This window comes from Dermacentor andersoni, chromosome 9 (assembly GCF_023375885.2).
Source record: "Dermacentor andersoni chromosome 9, qqDerAnde1_hic_scaffold, whole genome shotgun sequence".
In the NCBI taxonomy this organism is placed as follows: domain Eukaryota; kingdom Metazoa; phylum Arthropoda; class Arachnida; order Ixodida; family Ixodidae; genus Dermacentor; species Dermacentor andersoni.
Window position 1 is genome coordinate 103118824 of NC_092822.1, and position 27462 is coordinate 103146285.

A 27462-nucleotide genomic window follows, 5' to 3' on the forward strand; every position below is an offset into this window, starting at 1 on the left:
GCGTCACAAGTTGGCGGCTAGGCGTAACTATATTTATTAAATCGTGGTTTTTACTAATTCTAACGTGTCATTTCGCATTATTGGCGGCGCCTCCAGGACATCAAAGCAGCAACGTCGAAACCAAAGCTAGAAAACGGACTGGTCCGTGGGTCGGGACTCGCCGAGGCCTGCACGTGCCCCAATCCACGGGCTGCCCTGCTTCCAGCTTTAGTCCCCCGGCTATCCCTTGGGTGCGCCGGAGATCCTGCGCCGCCTGCCTTATTATAATCTCAGCTGGTCTCCTGAGGCCTCCATTTGCCGGTTACGTGTTCCCTGCTGGAGCAGTGCTTGTAAAAAATCCAATCTATCGTCGCGACGAAAAAAGCGACCCGCGATTTATACAACACCAGTCAGTGCCTTGCCCCTTCAGACACAGCGATCACCAAATGGGGCGCCCGTGCCCACTGCCTCACCGCGCGGGCAGCCAGCGGCGGAGCGTAAACAAACTCGACTGCACTCGACAATGCCGTCATGTCTAAGGGAAAACGCATACAATAGGCGCTAAGAAACCTCCTCCGTAGTGCCTAGAGAGAGTCATATATTCAAGGAGCAAAAGCCCCCAGATTTTCTCTCTCACGCCCGCTCTTACTCGCGCCTGCGCACAAACGGCTGGCGATCCCTCAAATGAACGTCTCGTGTCAGATGGGGAGGCCGCGCTTGGTTCGTTTTGCCGAAGAGCAGGCTGCGTGGAAGGAACGGCAGCGGGAGCGGGCCGCACGTCGTGCGTTCGGGCGAAGAACAGGCGGCGTTTCATGAACGCCGCCGGGAACTCACTCGAGAAGGGCTCGCCGTCGAAGTGCCGACCTCGCCGTGAGGGAGCGCGAAGCTGAGGCTTTACGACAACGAAGACCTGCCGATCCCGAGCTTCGCTTGCACCCCTTTTCACAGTAGTGGAAGGCCGGTCGATCTTTTTCTGCGTCCACTTTGCTAAAGAACTCCTAGTTGAATAAGCAATAGTGTTTTTTAGCGGTTATTTCTTCATCCTTACGTAAATGTATGTCAGAATATTCATAGGCTTTATTATTTTTCTCATTGTAACATATCTTCCCCTTCTTGTCTTATGATCCTACCGTGTACTACATGGCCAATATTGCGCCGTGGGTATTCGCCAATGTCTGGAATAACCGCCACCACCATCATCGTCACCATCCGTGCATGCACCGCAAAGACGAAGGCTGCCCGTTGCGCCACCGGCTCTCTTCCGGCTTCTCCGTTGGTGACAGTTTGGAAAAAGAATGGGTGAGCTGTTTCGTTCACTTCTGTGTCTAGAGAACACCGGGTAAACAATTTCTACGTACAGAACTTCCGTGGCAGGCATTCTTAGTTTATTACCGTTATATGACCAACGAATGTGGCTAGGTCGGTTTTCAGGATTCAGCGTAAGCAAAGTGGCTATTTTGCCGGCAACTAGTTGAGGTTGGATAACTATGCCATCTAGCATTTCCAAAGTGTCCCTTGGTCGAACCGACGTCCTTTGTCCCTAGTGTTATTTGCTGGTTAGAGATCATTTAGCCTGCAAGAAAATTAAAATGCTGGCAAACGGAGGACAAAGGAGAGAGCCTGAAAGTACAATAAAGCCCACTGGGCAGGATCTTCAGGGCACCCAAAGGGCAACGAGGGGATCAAAGCTGGTACCAAGGTGGTCAGGTGGTTGGGGCTACACTGCAAAATAATTTACACTCTCAAAAGTGAGCAAGGGTGTAAATCAGTCTATAACTCACACCCTTACACAATGAGGCACGCACGTACGCCCAAAAGTGGATAAGGGTGTTAGATATAGACCGGTTTATACTATTACTCACTATTAGGGTGCACATAGTTTTACAACTCACCGAGGCCTGAGCGTGCGTGGGAGCGTTCGTAAAAGAAGTCGGTCGTCTGCTGTTGTAGACAGCCGATCTCATACATACCCTGCACGTGGAGATCTCGGCTAACCCTGAAACCACTGGCAAGTGTGGGTTTCATTTTGTGTGCCCGTCGCTCCTTCGGTGTCCTGGGTGCACCGACATGACTAAATATTGACACGCAGCTCACATTTAGTATTTGCTCTAGTTTTCACTTTTCTCGCGCTGTCAGTGGTCAGAATCCACTCGTGAAATTTCCGCAGAATGCCCGTAAAATTAATTTCGAGCAAGTCTGCTTGCTGCCAAAAGAATAGCCCCTGCATTAAACAAAACGTCAACACTTCCGTAGACTCTAGAGGAAATGTCTGCAAAACACACATACCCTGTATTAAAGCAAGGCGTCTTAGAATTTATTTATTCTCGGCCATGTTGCTTAAACATTCAATATTTTAATGTCTTTCAGCGCAGCATTATTAAAGCGGCGCACAATGAGAGGCTTTCTTCTTTTGTAATCTCATTAGCATTCTAAGCCTTATTAAGCAACTTCACGCTCTTCTTCCATGTCACGTAAGTTGTCTACTAGCTTGGGCCACTAGGCATCTGCCGAGCCGGCAACACGAGTCAACGGGTATGTGTCCGAAAAGAAAACTTGCTACTGGCTGCTGCCTGGCATAACAGACAACTTGGGTTATCGAGTATGGGGGCCGCTGGGTATTTGCCCGGACGCACAACTTGCGCTTCATAATTACATTATCTGACGTAATAGTTCGGCGGAAGTCCGCACGGTAGAGAGAAGTAATTCATCAAGGGAAAATGAGACATCCACCCAGTCGAAGAAATTGCTATCAAGGAAACCCAACGGGTTTCCGCAGATCTATTATGTCTAACACTTGCATTCGCTTCGAGTTGACAAATTCGACTTCTCCCTGCCACCTGCTAGCTGCCTGGTTAGCTCAGATGGTAGAGCGGCCGCTCTGGAAAGGCGGTGGTCCGGGGTTCCTGTCCCGGACCAGGACGAATTTTTCCTCATCTGCGAGGCTATTCTTTCGAGGAACCCGTATGGGTTTCCTTTGTAGGAATTGCTACGATTGGGTGGATGTCCGTGGCGTGGAAGGGGCTCGAGCAAGAGGATGTGCCTATATGCGAGCAAAATAGTTTTTGTTGGCGCACACAAAGCCCGCCAGCTTTTCCTTTGTATTTTTTGTGACTACGCTTCAAAATTGTGATGTTACGCTTCCACCTAGTCTTGTTTTCCTTGGTGTACACTGTGACACGAATATGAAGCTATTAACGAGAGGAATTTGCTCAAAGGCTAGTTGGTACGTTTAGCTCAAGCATGCCATTTTGTGTTCCTTCGTGCCCTGTTTATTTGCGCTGCACAACCTAAGTACTTAGCAAGCCGTGGCGTGGAAGGGGCTCGAGCAAGAGGATGCGCCTATATGCGAGCAAAATGCTCTTTGTTGGCGCACACAAATGCGCAATGCGCCTGCGGGCTCCCATTCCGGGATCGTGTGTTCATTCAACTGGAAATTAAAAAAAAAAAAATCCTTATGGCAACCGCTTCTTACGATCTACAGGCATCTTAGACGTCTGACCCGCTCGCACTCATTTTGTGCTTCGCTAGCTTGATATAAACCATGCAGCGCAGAACAACACAGCCGAAAGCATCGTGCAGCCCTAGTGGCAAACGTGCTAATATCGACTCTGCCTCTTCCACAATTTGTAGTTCCGTGCAGCTTATCGTAAACACGAGAAGCACGAAGCACCATTTCTTTGAAAATGAGTATTTCTTTTTATATATCTAAATGAGTCAGACTCACGGAACCTGCACAGTGGAAGAAGTGTGTATTGAAGATTGCAAGAGACGAGAGAAATCTAATAAGCAAGAAAATGCAAGCAACTAAGTAATAAACTAACATATGATTAAAGGAATGAACTTATAAATCAAACATATAAAATGCGTCTGATAAACACTCTTTTTTTTGCGGGAAGTCAACGTTCTGATACGGGTAAGATGTTCCGTGTTACTGATCGCGTAATTCTGCTTGGCGATCCTCGTCTACCCAGATAAATGCATCCCGGAAATACAAGGGCCGCTTGTCTTACTACGTGTACACCTCTGTCACGCGCCTGCTCATTGGCTATAATTGTATTCACATTTGTATTCCCCGCACTGTTGGTCCATAATTCCTGCTCCTTTCGCACATGACAAGGTGACCACGAGACGGCGTCAGCCTTGGACTCCACTACGGGAGGTAAGTCACGATGACCACGTTTAGAAAGACGTGCCACGCTCGAAACATAGCACCGTCACTCTGAACACATTTGAGCTGTTACTGGTGCAATCTCGAAAACAGAGACATATTCAGGCGCACATAAAGACGAACAACTGTCTGCTGCTTTTCTTCAGAATCACGGTCCTTTTGATTTTTCTTGCAGCTAATTAGACATCATGCACATCACATTTTACCGCTGATAGCCAATCCGAAGTTTCGAATAGATGTCTATGTACGAATAAAGAAATGGCGACCATTCCACTCTGTGAAGCTGGAACGTTAGCGAAAGCTGACGACAGTCAAAGCTCTCAAACAAAAAGCAAAGTGTTTTCTCTGCGATTCCATCTTCACTGAGTGGAATGGCTGCCCGGGCTCGCGATTGTCCTTTTCGTTCAGCAACGCGGGAGTGTTCTTTGTCGGTGGTCGTTTCGCGCCGGCGCCGTTTACATTCTTGTTGCTGTACCCTCCGGCGCTCCTCGTACGCATGTTGTTCGTCGGGTGTACGAACTATAGTGTCCGCCACATTGATAACGCAGCTGTTTTTAGCGTCGATACTTCTGCTTAAATGCTGCGGTAGCCTTGACGTCACGCTATTTTTCACGGCGAGCGTTCTAATCTGTTCCGCATTTTGACATATGCGCTGCCGCACTGCACTCGTATGGATTTATTAGAAATCACTAAGTCCGTTTCTGTTGCCGGACGCAAAAAAAAAAAAAAAAAAACTACGGGAGGTTAGTCATATACAGCTTTCGCTGTAAAAAACTGTAAGGTCCCTCATGGTGTACCTGAAGGAGATGTATTACTGACCCATCCTACTTCCTCAGCGCCTGCACTGAACAGTGCTACTGCCTTATTTCGTTAGGAATCACAACCGTGGCTGTTCTTTCAATAGCTTCGATTTGTTATCAAGGCCGTTCGTATTTTGACTAACATAGCATGCATGGTCATCTTTGTTCCGCAGCTCACAGTAGGGAGCAGTGCTGCAAGCGGATCGCAATACGGTCCCTGCTTCTAGCATGTGGCCATTGCATACTCGCCCACCTCGCATACTCGCATGCAGCCTGCTCTAAATATTCTTGTATTTTGATTTTAAGGCATGCTAATCTTCTCCCAATCGTTAGCGTCAAGCGGGTGAGGGCGTAGCACCTTTCGACTGATTATGTCAGGACACCAAAGGACACGCTTTGAGGACAGTTACGAGCCAAAGCGAAATATACTCTTCACTCTTGCTAGTACATTGAAGCAGGTTCTGCCACATGGTTAGAAACAGCCTAACACGATATATGCATGGCGGTACTCGGGGAACTCTTGTTGGAATGACTGGTGCTCGCAAGATAGAAAGACATGGGTGCCAACATGACAGCTTTGATGTTCTATGCAGCGCTATCCATCGGGTTCGAATACTGCCCTCAGTAAAGCGCGCGGCATGACCCTGCTTGGGTGCAGCGGTGGAAAGATAATTGAGGTTCAAGTCACGGTATATGGCAACACCGAGTTCCGAGCGGACTGCAAATACGAGGCGTACCTGCGTGAATTCTTCGGTGACCAATGCGAAACGCCACATTGGTGGCAAATTACAACAGTTCCACATCCGGAGTTTTGCTAATATGGGAACTGGTGCGACCGAGTAGACAGTTCCCACGTTTCTCAGCAAGCTTGGCCAATAGAACTGCTGATGCCACGCCGACCTTTGACTGAGAGTTGCGACACATTGCAATGGCGAAACGCACTCGGCTGGTTTGTTTAGTTTGGTCAGTTGGTTATCGTTTAGCCAAATTAGCTGAGAAGCTAATTGTTGAAATGCGCGGTTGCCTCTCTTCTTAGCTGCAGCCATGGGTATTTATGATGCAATATTCGAATTCTGCATAGACGCAGCGTTTCGCATTAGTTTTATTCAGAGAATTAGGGGCAAGACTGAAATATACATGTTCGATAAGATACCGCAGGTGATGAGCTTGTTCGAATGTATCAGTTATGTGAATACACTCTGAATAATAAGGACAGAACCATACTAATGCCGGTGCAGATAAAACTTATATATAGAAATGTCGCATTGAAAATAGATGCGAATTACGTGCGAGCTTAGCATCTGTGGTATGATGGTAGATAGTCAGCTTTATTTATTTAAGTCTTATCAGTTGTCAGCGGTTTGTTGCTTGTTTTTTGCTTTCACATTCTTACACCAAAATAACCACTCGTAGGACAACAGTGCCGCAGTTGCCCCCTTCGCGCTTTTTTTTCGATTTCTGGCTCTTGGTGAATTTATGGTGCAGTAGCGAGGTCACTCTATCGAATATAATTAAGAAGAAATTGTTCAGAGCAGGAAAAATCATTCTGAATGCAGTAAAGTCTACAAGAAATGCACGTTATATGCTTTAGTGTTCGTAATTTAAGGAAAGAAACTCTAGGAAACTTTAAGGAATGTGGCTCTAGAAGATAGTTAACGAATTTACTCGAATTTAGGGTAGAGCAAAGTTAATGAACTATTTCTCTACAAGGTTTCTTGAACACAGCGTATATAATTTTACAAGCCTTTCAGTTGATGATTTGTTGATGCAACGGAGAGATAATTGTAAGGTGTTTGCCCCTCTCCTTTTCAAATAGCCATCAGGTTGTGCCAATCTCGACCGTTATTACATGAATGCAATTATTTAGAAAAAAATTTAACATTTTATTCGTTTAAGATATTGGACTATACATTGCAGCCGTCTTGTTTGCTTGCAATAAGCGTTCCATATTTGACAAATATTTTTAAGGCGCAAACATAAGACAGTGGGCAAAAGGAAGGTCACACACAGGACAAGCGCCTGTCCTGTGTATGGCCTTAATATTGTGCCGTGTCTTTTGTTTGCGCCTTACACATATTTCTCAAATATACACCGGCTAGGCCGACAGATAGTTCGTCTAAGCGTTCCAGAATTTACTCATGACTCTGAGCTTGAGGTAGAGTGGACTGGAAATGGAGTTTTGACACTTTCTATACCATGAGGCATTGGTTACGTGCTGTAGTTATCACTCACGTGTTTTCATTTGTCTCTCACCTACAGGAGATGCGTCCGCTTACACAAGCCAAAGTAAGTTAAAGCTGGGAGTGATACCCACATTGAAAGAGACTGGTGCCGTCCCTGAATGACCGAGGCGCAGTTGCACGATATGTTTTCTTCACCCCGTGGAAATCAAAGAAACGAAATTGCATATCTCTGTCTAAAACAGCTTGTATGTGAAATTATTATAGTGGGGATTACAGTAAATACTACATTGACTTTTGTTAACTTATGCTTTGCTATCCATGCACGTGTCAATATGCAAATCTCTCATAGCTGGAGTTTTTGAAAATTGGGCCCTGTAAGTTTGCGCAAAGTTCTTTTTTGTACTTTCTAAAGAAGAAATAATTACTTGGCAACGCCCCTATATTTCCTTTTTCTGCTATACAAAAGCCATGCCTGTGAATTGTTTTGCTTGACTCCCTCAGCAGTATCAAAATTCTTTTTTTCATAATTCTTTTGCATAATTTTTATGTGTTGACGGAGAAAGTCTATAGTTAGCTTAACTGCAGTTACAGCATGAAAAACAATTTTTATTGTGATACATATAGCGGCACTCCAGGTGATATTACACCTCAGTCGATCGTCACCATCGCCATCATGTTCCGTGTAAAGTGCAAGCCCGATGAGATCGCATCCCTACCGCGGTGCCGTATGTTGTAGGTGCGAAGGAAAGCGTGCGAGTGTTAGCCGACTAGGGGGCAAATGAACGCGTCTCCAATTCTAGCCCAGCTGTTGCTGCGCGTGGCACAGCTGATAGTGGTCGCACTTGGCCTATCTTGGAGGTTATCAGTGGCGGCAGACACAAAGATTTCGTAAGACGAGATGATTTGTCTATTGGTGTGAGCTTTGTTCTCCATCGCTAGCGTTGGAAGTCGCGTCATCTCAATTTTTGGAGACGCGTTGAAGCTATAGATGCAGCACGAAGTGTTCGCTGACCACTGCTGCCGTTCTTCATCACGTCAGAGTCCAGGCAGCGAGTGTCCGTGGTCATGCAGTGAGATCTGTTCACGTCTGCCTGTGCGCCCATCGCACTGTGGCCGGTGTAGCGCATAATTTTTCCATCGCAGTTTCGCTCGGAAGGCGAAGCATCGATGCGATAGCAACTTAATTGACAGCTATGCGAAGTAGGGATAGTAGTTTTAGCGGGTGTGTAAAATTGTAAGCATTCTCGTTCCCTAAAGAAATTAACAAGCATGACGTCACGCGTGCACCGGAAACACAAACACATCTCCCTCGTTGACCGCGGAAACTCGCTGTCAAAATGCTGGAGTGTGGAAGCGTGGCAGCAGCAGCGAGCGAACTGACCCTCGTCCTGCCTCGAGCTCTCGCTTCAACGCGAACGAAGCGGCGAAAAGACAGCACACGCCGGAGTGTCCCCGTCGCAGATCGCTTTGAGGAGACGGCCCGCGCGGCCGTGTAAGACCCAGCAGCCGCCAGAGTAGAACACCCCCTCCCCCTCCCTGCGCTGCCCCCAGTGCCTTGCGCACGGTAGAAGACAGCGTGCTTTCCCCTAATTTGCTCCCGTGCGCTCGGCTCACCCTCGCACGCTTTTACTCGCACACATAGCATACACTCTAAAAATTACAACCTTAGGGTTTTACCTTGCCACACAACGATAAACGTCATCACTTTTGTCCGCATTTCCTTTCTCTAACGCGGCGAGCCCGGTACTTCCCAGTTACGAACGGCATGCGCGTTATCAGCATGACATAGCATTCCCGACAGGAAATTAGGGGGCGCGGCGTTTTCAAGAAAGGAAACGCAAGTAAGGCAGATGCCGATTATTGTTCTGCGGCAGATATACACCCCAAAGCGTGTACTTTTGTCTAAGAGTGAATGGCGCGCGGCGACGATATTATCGCCCTTGGACTTTACACTGAACATCGCGGCGACGGCGACGACAGAAATGCGCCTGGGTTGTTCATATAGTTGCTCTCGCAGTAAAAAGAGATTGGAATAGTTTAACGTTGTACGGGCCCATGCCTGCTAATTTTGTTAGTAAATAAATGTTTACTGCAATTACTCCTAACCTTATTTTGTAGCTGTCCAATAATCTTTATATATATATATATATATATATAATTCAATGAGAAGTTCTGTAGGTTCGGTGCATAGGTAGTGTTAGAAACGAAGGTGCACACTAACGAAAATTGCATCTTTAATGTTTTTAACGTTTCGGCCGTGGCACGGCCTTCGTCAGAATGAACCATTCTGACGAAGGCCGTTTCGTAAGTGTGCAATTTTCCTAAGTGTGCACCTTCGTTTCTATCACTATATATATATATATATATATATATATATATATATATACATATATAAATATATAAGAGCTTTCTTTGTAACTTCGTAACGACGCGTACGCTTTTCACTGCTGTTTCTGAAGTCGAACTGACTGCACGCAGGTACTGTGGCGCCACTTCTAAATAAGTAAGTATAGTGCATTTGCGCTCGCGCATCCTAACGTTCCCACTGCCCTGAAATCGTAACAGCAGGAAGCGAAAGTCAAACGACTGCCGTTATGTCCGACTTGCTGTGCAGCCACAGCAAGTCGTCGGCAGCCTTTTATTTCTGCCGTGAAATTTGTTCGTGTTAGCCGACAAAAATCGAAAATGACGTTTTTCTACAGCGAAGCTGCTTACGTGACGGACCTGTGTGAATGAGCAGTATGTGTGGTCGCGTGGGGGGGGGGGGGGTTGAGGGGAAGGGGGGGAAGTCTGTGTGGGCTGGCTAACGTCCGTAAGGTGGACAAAGAAGATTGCGGCGCTGTCTGGTCTCGTAGTGGGGGTATCTGAGCTGGCTAACGTCCATAAAGTAAACAAAAAAGATAATGAACGACAGTACGGTGCTGAAGAAAGAGGACGCTTGATTTCACTGTGCGCCACACCTGCGCAGTGGCAGAGTGGACCCGCGCTTGCCGGTGTTGCTGCCGGCTGCGTCTGCTGTATACTCTGCCCTTAAGAGGAAGCTTTAGCTCGGGCCCAACTCCGACGCGGCCTATTCAAATACACGTAAAAACGCAAAAACGTTTTTCTGAGATAACGCCTGGACCGATTTTAATGAAATTTGTTGCATTTGAGAGAGAAAGTTGAATTCTAGTGACTGTTGGAAGCGGAATTTTGATTTAGGGCTTGAATTTTGTTAAAAAGATTTTCAAAAATTCAGAAGTTTGAAAAAAATAGAAGCACGAAGTTTACAAACTAATAGCTCTGCATCAAAAACAGATATCGCGATTCTGTAAACGTCATCCATTAGACCATTCAAAGCGGACAAATTTTATATGTCATTTTACATCTTACGTGAATTTGTTACGTTATTTACGAGGGTTTTGCAAAAGTTGTAATAACACATTGACACATTTTTTGAGGTTCATGTGTAACATATCAATTTTGTCCGCTTTAGATGTGCTATCAGATACAATTCACAGAATTGCTATATCCTTTTTTCTTGCTGGGTTACGGAGTTGTAAACTTGATAGTTTCGTTTTCTGAAAATTTGCGATTTTTGCCAATTTTTATAAAAAAATGACAACCTAAATCGAAAATTCCAAACCAACAGTCACTAGATGTTAAGTTTTTCTTTTAAATGCAGCAAACCCCGTCAAATTTGGTGCAGTGGTTGCCGAGAAAAACGAATTCTCCTTTTACATGTATTTAGATAGGAGCACCCGAGCTAAAGCTTTCTCTTAATACAACGACGCGGCAGCTGTGGAGGGAAAACACGGGGAAAACGCGCCGTGGTAGCCGTCGTGGTGTGTAAGAACCGGATTGTGAACCATTGTGAACCGGATCATGAAGAACCATTGCAACAGCTGCAAAAATTGGAAAAGTGGGAAGACCGCGTATTGTGCGCACGACCGAAGAACAAGCCGAGTAGGAGGGGAGGCGTCGACAGCCTACTACTGTAAAAGAATTCTTTCTTTCCGATCTAAACTGATTAGGCTTTAACGAAAGTTATAATGATGTCATAAACTGGATACAGCGTCGATGTTACGCTTTCTTGTGTTTCTGCGTATGTGTTTATGGATGTATAGTAACGTGAGTGTAAATGCCGGTGTACCCTTAATCTTATTCGATACACCGTGCATCAAATGTATATATAGCATATCTGTGTACATTCTTGCTGCGTTGAGTGAATCATAATTACGTGTTACCGTTCTGCAAACAGATAAAGCCACAAATGCTGAGCCAATTTTTTTTTGTGTAACCGTTTCATGTATTCTTATCGCAAGCGTGTATGTGTGCGGGTTGCCGTGGGAGGGAGGTCATGGGTCTTGCCTCGGATACGTGCTGCCTCACTCGTCGTGTGGGGCTGCTGTCGTGGGCGACACTTGGCAGTTTGGACAGCAACTAAGCCTTTTCGCTTCTGGGTGCCGATGGCTGTGTCGTCGGCATGCGGGGAATGGCGCGCGCCCGAGCCGGCGGGGGCCGTGGCTTTTTCGCTCCTGCGGTGGTCTTAGTTTACTGGGTTTTGTTTGGTTGCATTTCCTTCTTTTGTTTTCGTTTTGTTTTGTTTGTTTGTTTGATCCAAAACAAGAAATGATTGTGCCCGTGTCTGAATCGTTTACTTTTCTTAGAATAACTGCATGGATCGATAACTAGCCTATATGGTTAAGGATGCATTCCAGTTTTGGTTATTTGAATAATGTTGCTGTTTAATTGAATTGGACCAACGACAACGTGTCCGTGCAAAAGCGGAGACTATGGCCAGTGACTTTGCCCCCGAAGTACGTCAGCGAGAGCAGATGCGAGAGTCTAATCGTCACCGCCGAGTGCAAGCTACCGATAAAGAGCGCGCACTGAAGGCCGCTCGTAAGCGTCAAGCTAGGTCGTTCGAATCTGCGTCCAAGCTGCAGAAGCAGCTTCGCTGGCTATAATCCACCACCATATGAATGGTTCGGCCCGAGTATCGTTTTTTTTTTTTTTGCGTGAACTATGCGTTAAAGTAAGAAACTGCACCACTTGAACGGCACCTTAACTCTTAATCATGACTTCTTGCACGTTCCGTTAGGATTAGGCATAGAGTTTCATAGAGGGAACTGTGGCGCAGCGATCGTTTAGCCACTATGGCAATGAGAAGAAGCACGTGGATTCATCTGATCTTCATGCTTGTGAGTTCAGACGCTCTTGTGGCGTTGTTTTTTGCGTGCTTTATCTGCCTTCCTTGTCTCAAATTTCAGAGCATTCTTACTTTTTCTTAATGCGAAAGACTATGCGAACACGCGCAATCGCTTCTAATTGTAACGGTTCAGCTTGTGGACGTGGCCAAATGAAAACGCGTCAAGTGTCTCAATGCACTCACTTGCCCGCTAGAAATTCATAAGGGCGTTCCATGCCGCTCGTCAACGCATGTGCCCGTGAGGTAGAGGTCTTAAAGGGGGGCATCTGTACTGGAGGTCCTGTGTTCGAATGTTGGCGTCGGACAGTTGTAATAATGTTTATTTAATTATTTATTGCACTGTATTTTGTTGAAAATTACGAGTTTACAAGTCACGAAGCAGGAAGGACAAGGTTTAGGTAAAATTAGTGTAGTTCCCATAATTACCATGCTTGCTGAACCGCCTCCATTGCGGCGGCCGCATGAAACTCCTTGTGTTTAGGTGTTGCTTATTCTAATTCAAGTATGTTCTAATGTTCTAGAAGTATTACTTATATGACACCTTGGAGTAGCATTCGAACCCTCGTACTCCAGAATGTTTTCCACTCGACTGATGATGATGTTGTTGCCAACCCCTTGCATCGGGTGGACGTGGCAACCACGCCCAAGCCAGTATGATGCTCTGCTGCCTACCTATTAGCACAAAGCAAGCACAGGCCGGAAAGTGGAGAACCCCAAAGGAAAAAGAAAGAAAGGAAGAAGGAAAATTTGAGAACACGATACGCTCATGGGCAGTCCTTTGTGCCCATTCGCAAGTGGCATTCGCCAGCATTCGCTCGAGGCGTCTCCGCCACTGCGGCTCTGTCTACACCTCATGCACCGTCTTCTCCACTAGTCCGTTCGAAGTCAAGAGCAGCCTCCAGGGATACACCCTGCGCGGCAGATCGCCCAATGCCCTCACAACGCATGCCACCGCATGTTCAATGGCTTCGTTCTCTTTCCCGCAAGCCGGACACCGCCCATCAAACACGACATTGTTTATGCTTCGAATGCGCACAAGTTTACTGAGCACACAAGCGCTTGCTTCAAAGGGCAAGCTACTCGCAAGGAAATTGTCATACAGGTGCACCATGCCAATAGTGTTCTTATGACATCAATACACAGCCAACGTCCATTTCGTCGGCATATCACGCATCCACCGTGTTTCTTCTTCGTCCTACACTCGTCTCCGTGCCTGTTTTGCCCGATCCGCCAGCGAGATTTCCCTGATAGGGCAGCGAAATAGGCCGCATTTAGTCTCTGTGCGGTATAAGTGTCTCACCCATGGCGTGCGCGTGCATGTCGCTGACAAGTAATCAAGCACACGTCTCGCCCACCGCTCTCGAGGCATGTAGAGCAGGTGGCCACGGTATGCGACTCTGCCGACGGCCTCCCGAGCCTAACAGCTCGACCAGCCTAGGGCGACCTGTATAGCCTCGTTGGTCACCGCACCATGACAGCCTAGAGCTATCCGACCAACCTCTCCCTGGCGCCGCTCCAGCCACTACCGCGTGGGTGCATAGAGGCAGAGCGCAGCATTTGTGAACGTCAGCACCGGCACACGAACGATTTTCCATGTGTCGCGAACCATCATCAACCGGTTGTATCCCCAGAGACATCGGCGACTAAGGATGCACTGCGTCCGAAGTGCCTTTTGGTGCAGGATGTCCTCTTAGAGGCCACAGAGCTCCGGTCCACTTGATATTTGTACTCTCAGATACCTGCATGCCCAGCACACCAGCAGGACCTCATTACCTAGCCTTCTTTCGCCCTGATCCATGCCTCGGCCCGCGAGGGGGAATACTGTAGATATTTTGCAATTAAAGCGCAGCTGAAGGCGAGTTATCTCACCCTCACAGAGGTTAATGAGCGCCTGTAGGTCCTGAGGGCACTCTGCCACCAACACAAGGTCGTCAGCAAAGGTGAGAGCAGGTAATCCGCACCCCTAATGCTCTCCCACCGCACTAAACTTTGGCTGGAAACCGAGACCACTACTGAGAAATTTGCGCTCTAGGTTGGCCACATACAGAACATAACCCTGTCGTAGTCGACAGGGCATCCCCGTTGTAGTTCCCTCATAACTTTAATAGGTGCGGATAGTAGACCCACAAAGTAAGCAATAACAGTGTTGTTTCTGTCCAGCCGCAGCACTATAAACAGTAATGTAGCCGGAATTTCCATTGTAGACAGGCAGTCAAAAAGTGGAGAATGTGGCACATTGTGCAATATGCCTTTTTATACATCTAGATAGCAACATAGGAGAGAGCGCTGCTCTGTCTTGGCAATCGTCACACACTCACTACTCACGAGGAAATTGTCCTCTAGTTTTCGACCTGGACAGAGACCATTCTGCATTTCCGTAAGCAGGTGTTTTGCCTCTTCCCACGTGCTTATCCACTCTTTAAAGACTGCTGCAAAAGAAGCCTGTAGAGAACGCTAATAACCCTTAGTGGGCGGTATTCTTCGATCCGATCAACTTGGCCTCCTTTTTTTGGTATAAAAACTACACGGCCGAGCTGCCTTGGGATTGGAACACCTTCAACAATCTCTGTGAACAGCCCAGCAAGCTGTTTCTTCGTCTCCTTGCCGAAGCCTATAAATGCTCCTGCGGGAAGGCCGTCCAGTCCAGCTGCTGCGCGGGCACTGATACGCTTCAATACACGCTCGATTTCGTCTCCACTGACTTGCCACCGCACACCCACACCCTTGTCTGGCATCTCCCCTGGAAATGTCTCGTGTTCAGGCACATGGGATGACTCTCCTCCGACTGCGGCCTAGCTTCCCTCTTCTTAGCCATATAAGCGGTGCAGGTGGGAAGTGAGGTGCTTTTCACGCTCCGTAATTGCTTCCCCGGTATCCACATTTCGGAGCTATACAGGGAATTGGTCGACTGTCCAGTGCGAGGAGTGGACATATCGCCAGAACTTCTGCGCTGCAGCTTTACCTACGCTTTTAGAGAGCAAAACAGGCGGACATTATATGTGACGATCTGCGTCTGTATCAGGATTTTCAGATTGTGTTTGAGTTCTAGGTACTCAGCCCAGGCAAGCGAGCATGCCTCTTTGTCTCCCTTCTTGACAAGGAATCGGTGTTGGCCGTTGATCTTGCGGCGGGCTTTCCATGCAGTTTTCACTTCTGCATCTCACCAAGGTTTGCGCACTTCAGGTGTACCACGTGTACCATGTGTACCATGGCTATATGGCAAGGCTGCCGCATAGTCATCTTAGGTCACAGCCCCACTTTTCAACGCACTAGTCTTGTGCTCACCCACGCCATCCGTAGTGGCTCGGCTGGGCAGGTACTTACCCTGTTTCTTTGTATATCGGGCGTGAGGCACCAAACTACTCGAGCAGTTTAACTAAAGGACCCGCCGATTGTGATCGCTGCAAGCTCTGCAAAAACCTTCGTCGTTGGTGTCCATCTGCCTAAGAAAGTGGTTAAGGCCTGTTGACGCCAGGGCATTATCGATGGATGTGTAGCTATCAAGGGGACACCAGGGGAGAGAGGGTATTCTGTACGAGTCCATCTAGTGGGCTGTCCATTTTAGCCACTGATGACTGGATGCAGTTGTACGAGCGAAGAGGAGACGAGCGGCCCTTACCAATCAGCAGTGGCCGGAATGGACCGTCCATTAGGTGGACTCTTACAGAATACCACCTCCCACTCAGGTTACCTGGCGTCCCCGTGGAATTATACCCGGACCGTGTGGTTCCAGATTCGCCACAACTAGTTTCATCTCTTCGGTCATTCGAAGCAAGAGGTGTCCGTCTCCATCTGTGAACCCATTCAGTTCTTTCATGCCCTCATTAAAGTCACCCACAATAATGATCTATCTACCGGCAACTTTTTTGCGTCCCTGAAGAGGCACTCCACCAGCTGAGTATTGACAGTGTGTTGTTTGCTCCCGACTGACACATACACCAGGAACACAGCATTTGGCCTGCCCAGAACATCCCCCAGTGCCCACAAATGATTCACACCGTATCACTTACACTTTGCCACTGTATAGCTTGACGTCATAATTGTCCAACCCTTCCGGTCACCTCCAGTTCGATTCTTGCCCGCCCAATGTCATCCAAGATGCACAAGGGGGTGCTCAAGATCGCAGAGGTGTGTTTATGCAATTGCACGAAGCGACGTATCGTTTGCATTAGGACATTATATAGCTATATTCCCTTATGTTCCCACCTGCGGGCACCATTCATGTTCAGAAAACCGACTCTCAAGCTTCGTTTGCGATGGCAACGGCCACGGCGTGGCCACTACTTGGCGTAGTGGAGGTGCCGTACTTGTTTGACCCGCAACTTTGGCTCTGCCATTTTGGTGGATTACTTGTCCAAGAGCCACCATAAACGAAGCTACTTCTGACGTGTTCATCCACGGTTGGTGCTGCGCAGCGTGGGTTGTACGAAGACAAAAAAGCGCACAGTCTACGGCTCAGACGCTGTCCCATTTCTTCCGCCGTGGTCTTCCGCCAGGCCTTGGTGGCTGACTTGAGCCATGCGTGGTGCCCCGACAAATTCCTCACGCGGACACAGATATGTGCACGCTCGTTTCACGTCATTGTTCCACTGCTTACTCTTCTCATACAAGGCCTCTTCGCCCGACACTTCATGTGTCCCATATAACCCAAAAAGGTGCTTCTCTGCTCTCTCTTTCCGAAGTCGAGATCGCAATAGTGAGTATTTGCCATTTCTGTACACGTACGCTGCTGTGCGTAATGTATTGGAGGCCAGCATGGAGGATGATAATTACTCTGGGCCGCTCCAAATATCAGTCGCCGCATCCGCCTCTGTCACAACTTCCTGTAACGTAGCATCTGTCTTTGCACGAAAATTCACGAGCCTGCTCCTCTTTGTAATCTGCGAGACCCGCACACTTCATTCGGTAGGCGTTTCCGTCTCGGAGCACAAACGCTTGTCGAGGTGCCATTGCCTACGGGGAAGCCACGGCGTTGGTGTACGCTGGGAAAGGAATATAATATTCAGGTGCATCCCAGTAGACATCCTCTGGCGTAACTGCTTTTGTTTCTTCTTGTTTAAGTGAACCTTCTACCCCTGGTCACTCTCCCGATTGTGATTTTGTTTTTCATAGGCTGCACAAGATAGTGGATTGCAGCGCCATCCCCTGACAGAAGTTATCCCTGCACTTCGTTCGCATTCCTCGGATGTTTTAATGGGAAAGCATTACATATGCCCCATTCCGCGAAGGTTGGTGGCATGACCGAATCCTGGCACCAAAAATGGCCTATGCCAAAGAGTAAAACTACATCAAAAAACCACTCGAACTGACGTGAAATTTCTCATAGAGGTTCCTGTGAACAAAGTAAAATAATAGCTCTGAAAATAATTTTAGGCAAATTTCGGTCTGGCTGCGAATCCAGCCCGAACCTCCGGGGTACGCGACGAGCATGCCTTTCCGGCGCCACGGCGGCTCCACGGTTCTGGTGCACTAAATCTGTGCTTAGCGTTTGCGTCATTGCGCATGTGACGTCGCAGCAAGCTGGCTGACTAAACATGTGACCTAGAGTGAGCGTCATTGGGCATGTGACGTCGCAGCCCATGTGTGGCGCTACGTCATGAGGGTATAAAATGAAAGCATAAAATGAATGCATAAAATAAAATTTGGAGGAAGTTTAAACTGAGCCTTCAAGAGTGGAACGCGATAGCATGCAAAAATTCCTGACTGCGTCTCACGCTTGCCAGCAACTGCAGCTTAAGCAAACGTAATGTTTATCGGGAAACGCTGGTGGCGAACGCTGTGCACGAAGGCGAGCTTTCTGATTGAAACACGGCTTATTGCGTGGGCCGCAAATGCACGGACGCGAGCGCCATCTGGATGGTGGTGTTTCAAGGAACCGAGTTCACCGCGCCGCTCTATGAATGGTAGAAACGCTGGAAAATGGGTTTATCTTTAAGCCATTCCCCGTAACAGAATTATGTTTTCTAGTACATTAAAATTACAAACCGATGCTATCGTGTCTTTATGTTGTGTTTAGCTTTTACTTTATGATTTTTCTGACGCATCTTACTTTGTGAAAGTCAATTATTTCAGTAACGCCTCTGCACCACCCGGAGGGCCTGCATGGTGGTGGTTTGGAATGATATTTCGCCAAATGACGCCCGACACAAGACGCCGACGCCCGATCGTTTGGGACGCGGAGTCCTTAACGCTAGCGCGTTAAAAAGCAATTATGTCCGCTTGAATGCCGCTGAGCGGTCCTTGAAGTTATTAACTCCTCGCGGGCAAGCGAGCGCGTTGGGACGTTTGGCGCATTTTCACTTGGCCTTACTGAGGCTCATACAAAACGCACGCGAGAGTTTGCGCGGACAAGGAACGGTCAGAAAAGAAAATTTCCCGAAACAGACTATAATGTTTTCGCATTCCCAGACGTAAGCAGTCTTACGTGTCCCTGCTGAATTTTGAGCAGCGTATCTATCTGCTTCTTCAGTCGATGGGAGCCGTTGTGCTCCACCCGGTCAAGTTGATCGTGAGCTTCGTGTGGGGGATTGTATGGGAATACGAGGGAAAACGGACGCTGAGAATACGCGCTCCTCTCGCATTGTAAAGCCTCGCATGTTGGAGGCTGTCGTGCAGTCTGACATACTTAAGCCGACCATTTCTAAAACGCCTTTTTGCAGCTCCTGTGAAGGGCGCTGGCGATGGCTGGTTGATATATGCTTTGAATGGCGTTGGCCTTTTCATTTCTTTAGAAAAGTTATGTCGCCATGAATGTGCCCTGATTGTTCGGGCTAAATTTCATGGAGATGGTATAGCGCCATGAATTCTCAAGCAGTTCGTATAGAATATTTTACCCAGCATTCATCTGCCCGCATCATATATAGGATAAAGCGAAGAATATTCACGAGCGAGCAGTCACTTGGTCGTACCTCAGAAACTATGATAATGTATCAACATCGAAGTGCTCCTCGCTGTTTTTCTGCGTGCAGCAAAGGATCCAGCAAGAAGAATGTGTTCGTGGCAGTCGGTGTTGGCTTGCTCATCGTCGGGGTCTTGATTGTCGCCGTGCTTCTGTTCACAGGCTCGTGTAAGTCATGCATCCTCTCCTTTGCAAAGATGCAGTGGCGGGCTATAGCTCACCGCGATTACTGTGCAAGTTTATTGGGTTTCTTTACGAAAACTGCACATGTCCTCAACAACTATTTGAACTTCGTGAGTAACCGTATTTTACCAGGTTCACTTCTCCTCGCTTGGTCAAATGTTGCGGCTCCTTGTCGAAATGTAACAGCAGAGCGAGCCGGAGCGAGTCTAAAAATCGTCACTATATTCTGTTCCAACGTGACTACTATATTTGTCATTACGTCATGACACAGTATTACCCACCATGGTGCCCTAGGGGCTTTGGCGTTGCGCTGTTAAGCCAATTAGTGTTTGCGCATTAAAAAATAAACCAGTTGGGGTTTGCGCTTAGTAATAAATTTTGAGCAGCAGCGACACGGGTAAGCGTGGGGCTGTAAGTATACAGACGTCAAAACTTTGTTTGAGCGGAGCTGTACGTTCATCATCATCAGCATCATCAGCCTAGCTACGCCCACTGCAGGGCAAAGGTCTCTCCCATACTTCTCCAACTATGGGAGAGGCCTTTGCCCTGCAGTATGTTATTGCTGTTATGTATTGCTCTATGTTATTGACTGTAAAATCAATAAACGGCTGTAAGTGAACGGTGGATTATCCCACGATTACGATACTCCTAATGCGAAATTTAACTGCATCTCTATACATGTTTTCATCTCGCGATATATTGGGTAGCGCAGACAATCTGTCGCGTGCGGCACGTTGCACACGGAGCGGTGTAGTACGACTGCCTCGCTGACAGGGAGATTGCGAGAGGCAGCGCGTGGGTGACGCGTGCGCGCGATTCATAGCGACCGCCGCAGACAGACCTTCGCTCATGCAGCACTTTGTTTACATGTATGTTTCGGTGCCGTCATCGGTGAACAGACGACGAGCGCTACTCTGGCGCCACCTCGTAGCCGTTGTCGTCGCAGAGCCCGTCTTGCGCGGTACTACACTTCTCAGGGTTTCCCCATATCCTCCTCCTCCCCTCTCGGCCTCATGGTTCCACTGCACAATCCTCTTCCCCTTTCCTCCTCGCGCTCTCTTCGCTACCGCCGTCTTTCATCCCCCGCTGCTCTCCGCGCTCGCTCTTTCATCCTTCGCTGTGCTTGTTCGCTCGCCAAGAACCAACGCTCGCCGCAAGAACGGGCGCGTAAAAGCCGCGCTCTGAACCCGAGAGTCAGCATGATGTTACACATTTTGTTTGTGTCAGCACCACTGGAACCCTCCTATCAAAAGTAAACCTTTTACTACGTAGCCACGCAGTGGCAAAATGAAAAGCGCAGTACTTGGAGTACGACCTTCAATATCAAGCAGCGCGCGCCGCTCGATCTCGGAGGCCATGCTTGCAGGGAAGTGTGTAGCGAGCGATATTGAAGTAGCTATCTCTTGAGCAGTATAGGAGTTCCGCCGCGCCTTGTAGCAGCCGCTATCTATACAACATGATACTTCTCTAGGTATGCGAAGTCAGTGGTCGGTGCGGAAGCGTAAACGCATAGTGGCTAAGGAACAATAAACTGAGCGAGTAGGTACTGTTTCATGTTATGTATCTATTTCGTTCGTTCTTGTCTATAACGCTACCCTTAAAAGCATAGCGACTACATACAGCGTTATTTCTATCTCTTTTTTCCAACTTCAGCTGCTTCGGGCGAACGCGTCATCGGAAAAGATGATGAAGACAGTGACGGGAGCAACCAACCGCAGTCGTACGTAGTGAACACGGACAGCGCGCAAACTAAGACGACTAACGTGACCAGTAAGTGTGGGACCAAGTTTTCCTGCTAGTTTGAGACGATTAATTTATCAGTTGCTTATGAACAAAGCAAGCAAGAAACGATTCCCAGTATTTACACCTTTACCAACACGCATTAGCCTCGGTGGTCGTTAGAATCGACATCTGCATTTGGCACTATTAGCTGCCTTACTATTGACGAAAAATATCGCCGAAACCCTTCTCTCGATGTCTGTCGACAGTAATGCGTTTCGTATTGAATCAACGTATTGCCACCATCGAAACCGCTTATTTACGAGGCATGTAATGCAGCGGGTCTCCTTTTCCGCGCTTCCCAAAGAACATTCGGCGCCATCTAGCGTTGCCGCCGGGAAGCCAGTGCGTTGCCTCCGAAATGCGTGGCGCACCGGTGCGTGCGAACGCTTTGAAACGCATCGTGCGGCAACCAGCCTCTCCGCTCGCGCATCTTTGTAAACATGACGCTCCATGTAGTGGCACTGTCGAGAAGTCCTTGTGTGGACTCCTAGACGAGAAATGTGGCACGTCGGTGACTACGAACGCTGATAACTGCTTCTTCGCTAGCTGCACAGTCAGTGGCACATAGTGATCCAAGTTGGCGAGAGGTTCATTGAGGAGCAGCACATTTCAAGTGCATACGAGGCACAGCTTGCTAAAGTATTCGCGTGAAAGAGGTTCATTGAAAAGCGCCGCATACTGTTGTGCGCATTTGTGGCGCAGACTGCTCAAGCGTCGTGTTGCGGACATTGAGAAATCTTGTGACGTGACTTCATTTCTGCCTAGCATCCAAGAAATTTAGGGACATGCTGGATGGCGAATTTGAAGTGTCGTAGCATATACGGGGCCGGTCAACGTAGTAAGTTGGGTGACGAGCGTACCGAAAGGCTTGCGCGCGACTGGTTTTGTGTGTACTCGTTTAAGCCCCGCACTTCGAAATTTTTACCCAGTGCTGGCCTTACACGAGGCACACTTATGCCTACTTCAGTGAGGCCTCGAGCTGCGTTCGGAATGCTGTGAAAATAAATTCATTTACAGGTGAAACTATGAACGTATATACAGTCGCCGATGGGCTTTGGGCACGGACTAGTGCCATCTTGTAGCGACTTTCGTAGAATTAACCAGCACGCGAGCATGCACACGGCGTTTAGTGATTCTTCTTAAATTTTCAAACTCCATTGTGGCCATGCGGGCTTTACACGAGGGCCGATCTTAAACCACTAAATACGGTGTATTGCATTTGTGTCGTCGAAAGGCCGGGGGTTGTGTCACAAGATACATTTCGAAAATCAGCTGAGGTTCGGCACTTGCATACAGGGTGAAGTACGGCAATGCAGATCATAGCAAAAGACAGCAGGAATGCAACACAACCATCTATTTCTTGTATGCCGAAGTAGTACCTTGTTGGGGCAGTGGTGTTACCTGACTAGGCGCTCATATTGTGGTTACAATATTTATTTTTCATTCTTTCCTCTTCCCAATTTATCAAACAAAGCATTGAGACAGAACTTCAGCCAGTACTCTGATGTAAAGTACACTGTAAAATAATTTGTACCCTTAAAAGTGAAAAAACAAGGTGTAAATGTGTCGCTAACTCACACCATTAGGGTGTCGGTTATATAAATCACATCATAAGGGTGTGAGTTATAGACACAGTTACACCCTTTTTCACTTTTAAGGGTGTAAATTGTTTCGCAGTCTACCCAAGGGAATGAAAGATTTCTTCCCTATAGCTGCTTCATGTGTTTGGTCGGCTCTCATACTGTAATGCGGGTGCCACGTTTTTGCAGAAACCAAGAGAATGACGGAGGAGCCGACTTCAAAAGGTAACAACTCCTAATGAAATTCTGCCTCATACGGCCAACAAACACATCATGGGAACGCAGTCTGTCGTAATTATAAGGTGCAGTAGACGAGAATATATACTATTAACAGCATCAATTTTAGTTGAGATCACGCTGTCAGTTTTACAATCTTGAAATCATCGGCTCGCGTTAGCTAATCCCTGCGGACTGTGAGACATTTTCAGTTTTTGACACCCCTACACGGCTTTAGCGAAGGCTGCCAAGGTCAGGCCCTTTGTGTGTTTCAGTACAACCCTTCGGCATTTTTTGTAATGTGGCCCTAGAAATTCCCGTGCATGCCATTGCATCTAAGGCATTCCGAGTGCCTGCTAAAGCTTGTTTTAAATGCCAGATCAAATTGCTGAATTGGTCTGTGGAGGGAGGTGAATTAGTGAAATCGAGCTATCAGGACTTACTTTATCGGATGCACATCATGCTCCACGTGTGGAATGTACGAGCAGCCCGTTTGTTGTGCGGTAATGTAGCTCAAAGATAACAGAGGGACGTTAGTAGAGCAGTTTTAGCAAGCATTCACATCCCTCCGTGTAAGATCGAGCTACTCAGCCATTCTGTGATGGTTCGTTGCTCCTGGGTGACTCTATCAGAGGCGATGTGCATATTCTAAAGCCGCACTAAAATTTGCATGCACCGAAAGGACATGCGAGCAGCGGTAAGAAGGTACACACGGATACTATATAGACAACCTAATGAGCTGTTCCCAAATAAACAATCACTCCATTCTTCCGTTCTTTTCCCTAAAAATGAGCCTACGATGTGCGGTACTTCACTCTTCCACCTTTTCATCCACTCTCGTTCCGTGACACCAAGGTAATGTGTCGACCATAGTGTAAAACAGTTGTAAAGCAGTGATTTGGGCTTGTTGGTAAGACATCGTGAGGCTTATAGAGCGTTAAAAAGACAAGGACGAAAGTGAGACGTGACACACACAGCGCCTGTGTGTGTCACGTCTCACTTTTGTCGCCTGTGTGTGTCACGTCTCACTTTTGTCGCCTGTGTGTGTCACGTCTCACTTTTGTCCTTGTCTTTTTACCGCGCTATAAGCCTCACGGTACAACAGTTACTACGACTTTCTTTTTTTATACATTCTACGTAGAGGCTGCTTATTGTAATACACAGGTACGAAGGAGATTACGGCGGGCGTAAATGGTATAGCAATCATGCCAAAACAACTTAGCGCATATATCGTTTCGTTTACGCGCGTATTCTGTAAACTTCGCACTTCCTACATGACTGAAGTGTATGTACACTGTCAAAGAGGCTTGAGCGCCGGATCACGATGATTCAGTGCGCTCACATGTGACAATAGTTAGTTTTCGCAGCACCATCATATTCTGGCACGACAAAAAAAAAAATGCACAGGCAGAGTTTACTGCCAAACCAGAAAAAGTATGTCTTATTTTTTTACGTAAAGAATATACAGCACCGTGAATCACAATGAATTTTCGAAATGTATCTTGTGATACAACCCCCGTCGACAGGCCGGGGGTTGTGTCACAAGATACATTTCGAAAATCAGCTGAGGTTCGCCACTTGCATACAGGGTGAAGTACGGCAATGCAGATCACAGCAAAAGACAGCAGGAATGCAACACAACCACCTATTTCTTGTATGCCGAATTAGTACCTTGTTGGGGCGGTGGTGTTACCTGATTAGGCGCTCATATTGTGACTAATATATTTATTTTTCATTCTTTCCTCTTCCTAATTTATCAAACAAAGCATTGAGACAGAACTTCAGCCAGTACTCTGATGTAAAGTACACTGTAATATAATTTACACGCTTAAAAGTGAAAAAAAAATGTCTAAATGTGTCTATAGCTCACACCATTAGGGTGTTGTTTATATAAATCACACCATAAGGGTGTGAGTTATAGACACAGTTACAGCCTTTCTCACTTTTAAGGGTGTAAATTATTTAACAGTGCACTCAAGGGAGTGAAAGATTGCTTCCCTATAGCTGCTACTTGTGTTTGGTCGGCTCTTATACTGTAATGCGGGTGCCACGTTTTTGCAGAAACCAAGGGAATGACGGAGGAGCCGACTGCAGAAGGTAACAAGTCCTAATGAAATTCTGCCTCATACGCTCAACAAACACATCACGGGAACGCAGTAGGCCATAATTATAAGGTGCAGTAGATCAGAATATTTACCATTAACAGCATCAATTTGAGTTGTGATCACGCTATCAGTCTTACAATCTTGAAATCACCGGCTCGCGTTAGCTAATCCTTGCGGGCTGTGAGACATTTTCAGTTTTTGACACCCCTACACGGCTTTAGCGAAGGCTGCCAAGGTCAGGCCCTTTGTGTGTTTCAGTACAACCCTTCGGCATTTTTTTGTAATGTGGCCCTAGAAATTCCCGTGCATGCCATTGCATCTAAGGCATTCCGAGTGCCAGCTAAAGCTTGTTTTAAATGCCAGATCAAATTGCTGAATGGCTCTGTGGAGGGAGGTGAATTAGTGAAATCGAGCTATCAGGACGTATTTTATCGGATACACATCATGCTCCACGTGTGGAATGAACGAGTAGCCCGTTTGTTGTGTGGTAATGTAGCTCAAAGATTACAGAGAGACGTTAGTAGAGCAGTTTTACCAAGCATTCACATTCATTCGTGTAAGATTGAGCTACTCAGCCATTCTGCGACAGTTCGTTGCTCCTGGGTGACTCTATCAGAGGCTATGTGCATTAGCTAAAGCCGCACCAAAATTTGCATGCACCGAAAGGACATGCCAGCGGTGTTAAGAAGGTACACACGGATACTATATAGACAACCTAATGAGCTGTTCCCAAATGAACAATCACTCCATTATTCCGTTCTTTCCCCTAAAAATGAGCCTATGATGTACGGTACTTCACTCTTCCACCTTTTCATCCACTCTCGTTCCGTGACACCAAGGTAATGTGTCGACCATAGTGTACAACAGTTACTACGACTTTCTTCTTTCATACATTCTACGTAGAGGCAGCGTATTGTAAGACTACGGGGGGCGTAAATGGTATAGCTGTAATGAAACAGACGCTCCTCTGTGTATGTGCCGTCTGAAGAGGAAGACGAAGGGCCGTACCGTGATCTCGAGCGACCCCCGTGCTTCGGACAGCTCTTGCAGTGCCTTGATTGACCTAGCGTTCCACAACGTTGTGAACGAGAATAAACCTCATCTCATTTGGTGGAGGTTCCTGAGATCCTTCGGCTCGTCCTGAAGCTCCGCACTCGAACCCTGCCAACAAGATCGCCCAGCACAATGCCTGATCCCGCCACCTCGTTGCCTGCACCACCGGCTGCCACTGTCATCTGCGCCGGCGTCCCTCGTCAACACGACCCACCCATTTTCAGTGGGACCGCCGAACACGACGTGGAAGGTTGGCTCTCATCGTACGAACGTGTAAGTGCCCATAACAAATGGGATGACCAGTCTAAGCTTACCCACGTGCCGTTCTGCCTCGCCGACGTAGCCAAACTTTGGTTCTTCAACCACGAATCAGACTTTAGAAGCTGGTCCGCGTTTAAGACTCTGTTTGCTGAAGTGTTTGATCGCCCAGCTGTGCGTAAGCTACGCGCTGAACAGCGTCTACACCAGCGCACACAGCAGCCTGGAGAGACATTCCCCAGCTACATCGAGGACGTTCTCGATTTGTGCAAGCGGGTAAATCCCAGCATGTCAGAGGATGACAAGATCAAACACATCCTCAAGGGCATCGAGGACAGCGCATTCCAGATGTTGCTGGCCAAAAGCCCAACTAGCGTATCCGTCATTAACCTCTGCCAGAGCTTTGACGAGCTGCGCCGCCAACGTTCCATCGCCCGCCAGAACATTTAGCACGCCGATTCCGTCTCGAGCATCGCGGTTTCTACCGAAGTAACCAACTCGACCCTCTCGCAGCATATCAAAGATTTTATCCGTGAAGAGGTGGCCAGGCAGCTCTCGCTGCTGCCTCAGTGATGCACCTACGGCAGCTTTGCCTCCAACGCTGCAGGAAGCCATCCGAAATCAGATATCTGAAGCGCTTCCTGCAGCTCCTACAACCCTCCCACCCAACCCTATTAGTGTGCCGCTGGCCCATACCAACTTTGACAATCACCCTACGTCGCTGCCGCTCAGTTATGCAGCCATGGTTGCACGGCCACCTGCGCAGACAGCTTCCTTTTCATCGTCCATGCATCCGGCTTCATTTCCAGTTGCCCGACCTTCACCACACTTTTTTCGTCCCACCGAGACGTGGCGCACTCAAGACAACCGGCCTATCTGCTTCGCCTGCGGCATTGCTGGCCATGTGGCGCGCTTCTGTCACCGCCGCGCCTCAACTGCGCGTACCAGCTTTGACACGCCCAGCTACGCACCACAATACGTCGCCACGCCTCCATTATCACCGTGACGTCTCGACACTGATCGCCGGTTGGAAACTCGGCGTTCCCCTTCCTCTCGTCGGCGTTCG

At 47.7% G+C, this 27462-nt stretch overlaps 1 protein-coding gene across 1 annotated transcript; it reads left to right on the forward strand.

Annotated features, from left to right (window-relative positions):
* Window positions 1-1195: 1195 nt before the first annotated feature.
* LOC129384155 (uncharacterized) lies at window positions 1196-25091 on the forward strand. The gene is made up of 8 exons (XM_072284585.1): window positions 1196-1278; window positions 4097-4138; window positions 7207-7233; window positions 9609-9633; window positions 19290-19387; window positions 21056-21172; window positions 22954-22989; window positions 25042-25091. The coding sequence occupies exons 1-8, from the start codon at window positions 1275-1277 to the stop codon at window positions 25089-25091; spliced, it is 399 nt and encodes a 132-aa protein (XP_072140686.1). The 5' UTR covers window positions 1196-1274.
* The last annotated feature ends 2371 nt before the right edge of the window (window positions 25092-27462 follow it).